We start from the raw sequence: 221 nt of genomic DNA on the forward strand, positions 1-221 counted from the left end.
ACGCCCCCCCCCCCCTGCCGGGACAGGTGGCGAGGGGGTGGCCGGGGCCATTTGCCGCGGTGGGTGTCACCGAGCCGGGGACAGGGTGTTCACCCCAGGCTGGGGACGCAGCCGGCATGGTGTCACCCACCTCATCGGGGTTGGGGGTCAGTTTCAAGTCCTCCAGGCACCCCAGGTTGGCCACGACGGGAGCCACCATCTGTCCCTGCTGGAAGGTGTGT

At 70.1% G+C, this 221-nt stretch overlaps 1 protein-coding gene across 1 annotated transcript in view; it reads right to left on the reverse strand.

The window, feature by feature from the left end:
* Window positions 1-130: 130 nt before the first annotated feature.
* The window catches only part of FNBP4 (formin binding protein 4), a gene marked incomplete at both ends in the record, with an annotated part of 31,232 nt that continues 31,141 nt past the window's right edge, over window positions 131-221 (reverse strand). The window contains one exon of the mRNA XM_035891704.1: window positions 131-205. Within this exon, the coding sequence (XP_035747597.1) occupies window positions 131-205 (75 nt within the window). The remainder of the gene's footprint in view (window positions 206-221) is intronic.

This window comes from Egretta garzetta, unplaced genomic scaffold (genome assembly GCF_000687185.1).
Source record: "Egretta garzetta isolate BGI_Z169 unplaced genomic scaffold, ASM68718v1 scaffold1433, whole genome shotgun sequence".
Lineage (NCBI taxonomy): Eukaryota > Metazoa > Chordata > Aves > Pelecaniformes > Ardeidae > Egretta > Egretta garzetta.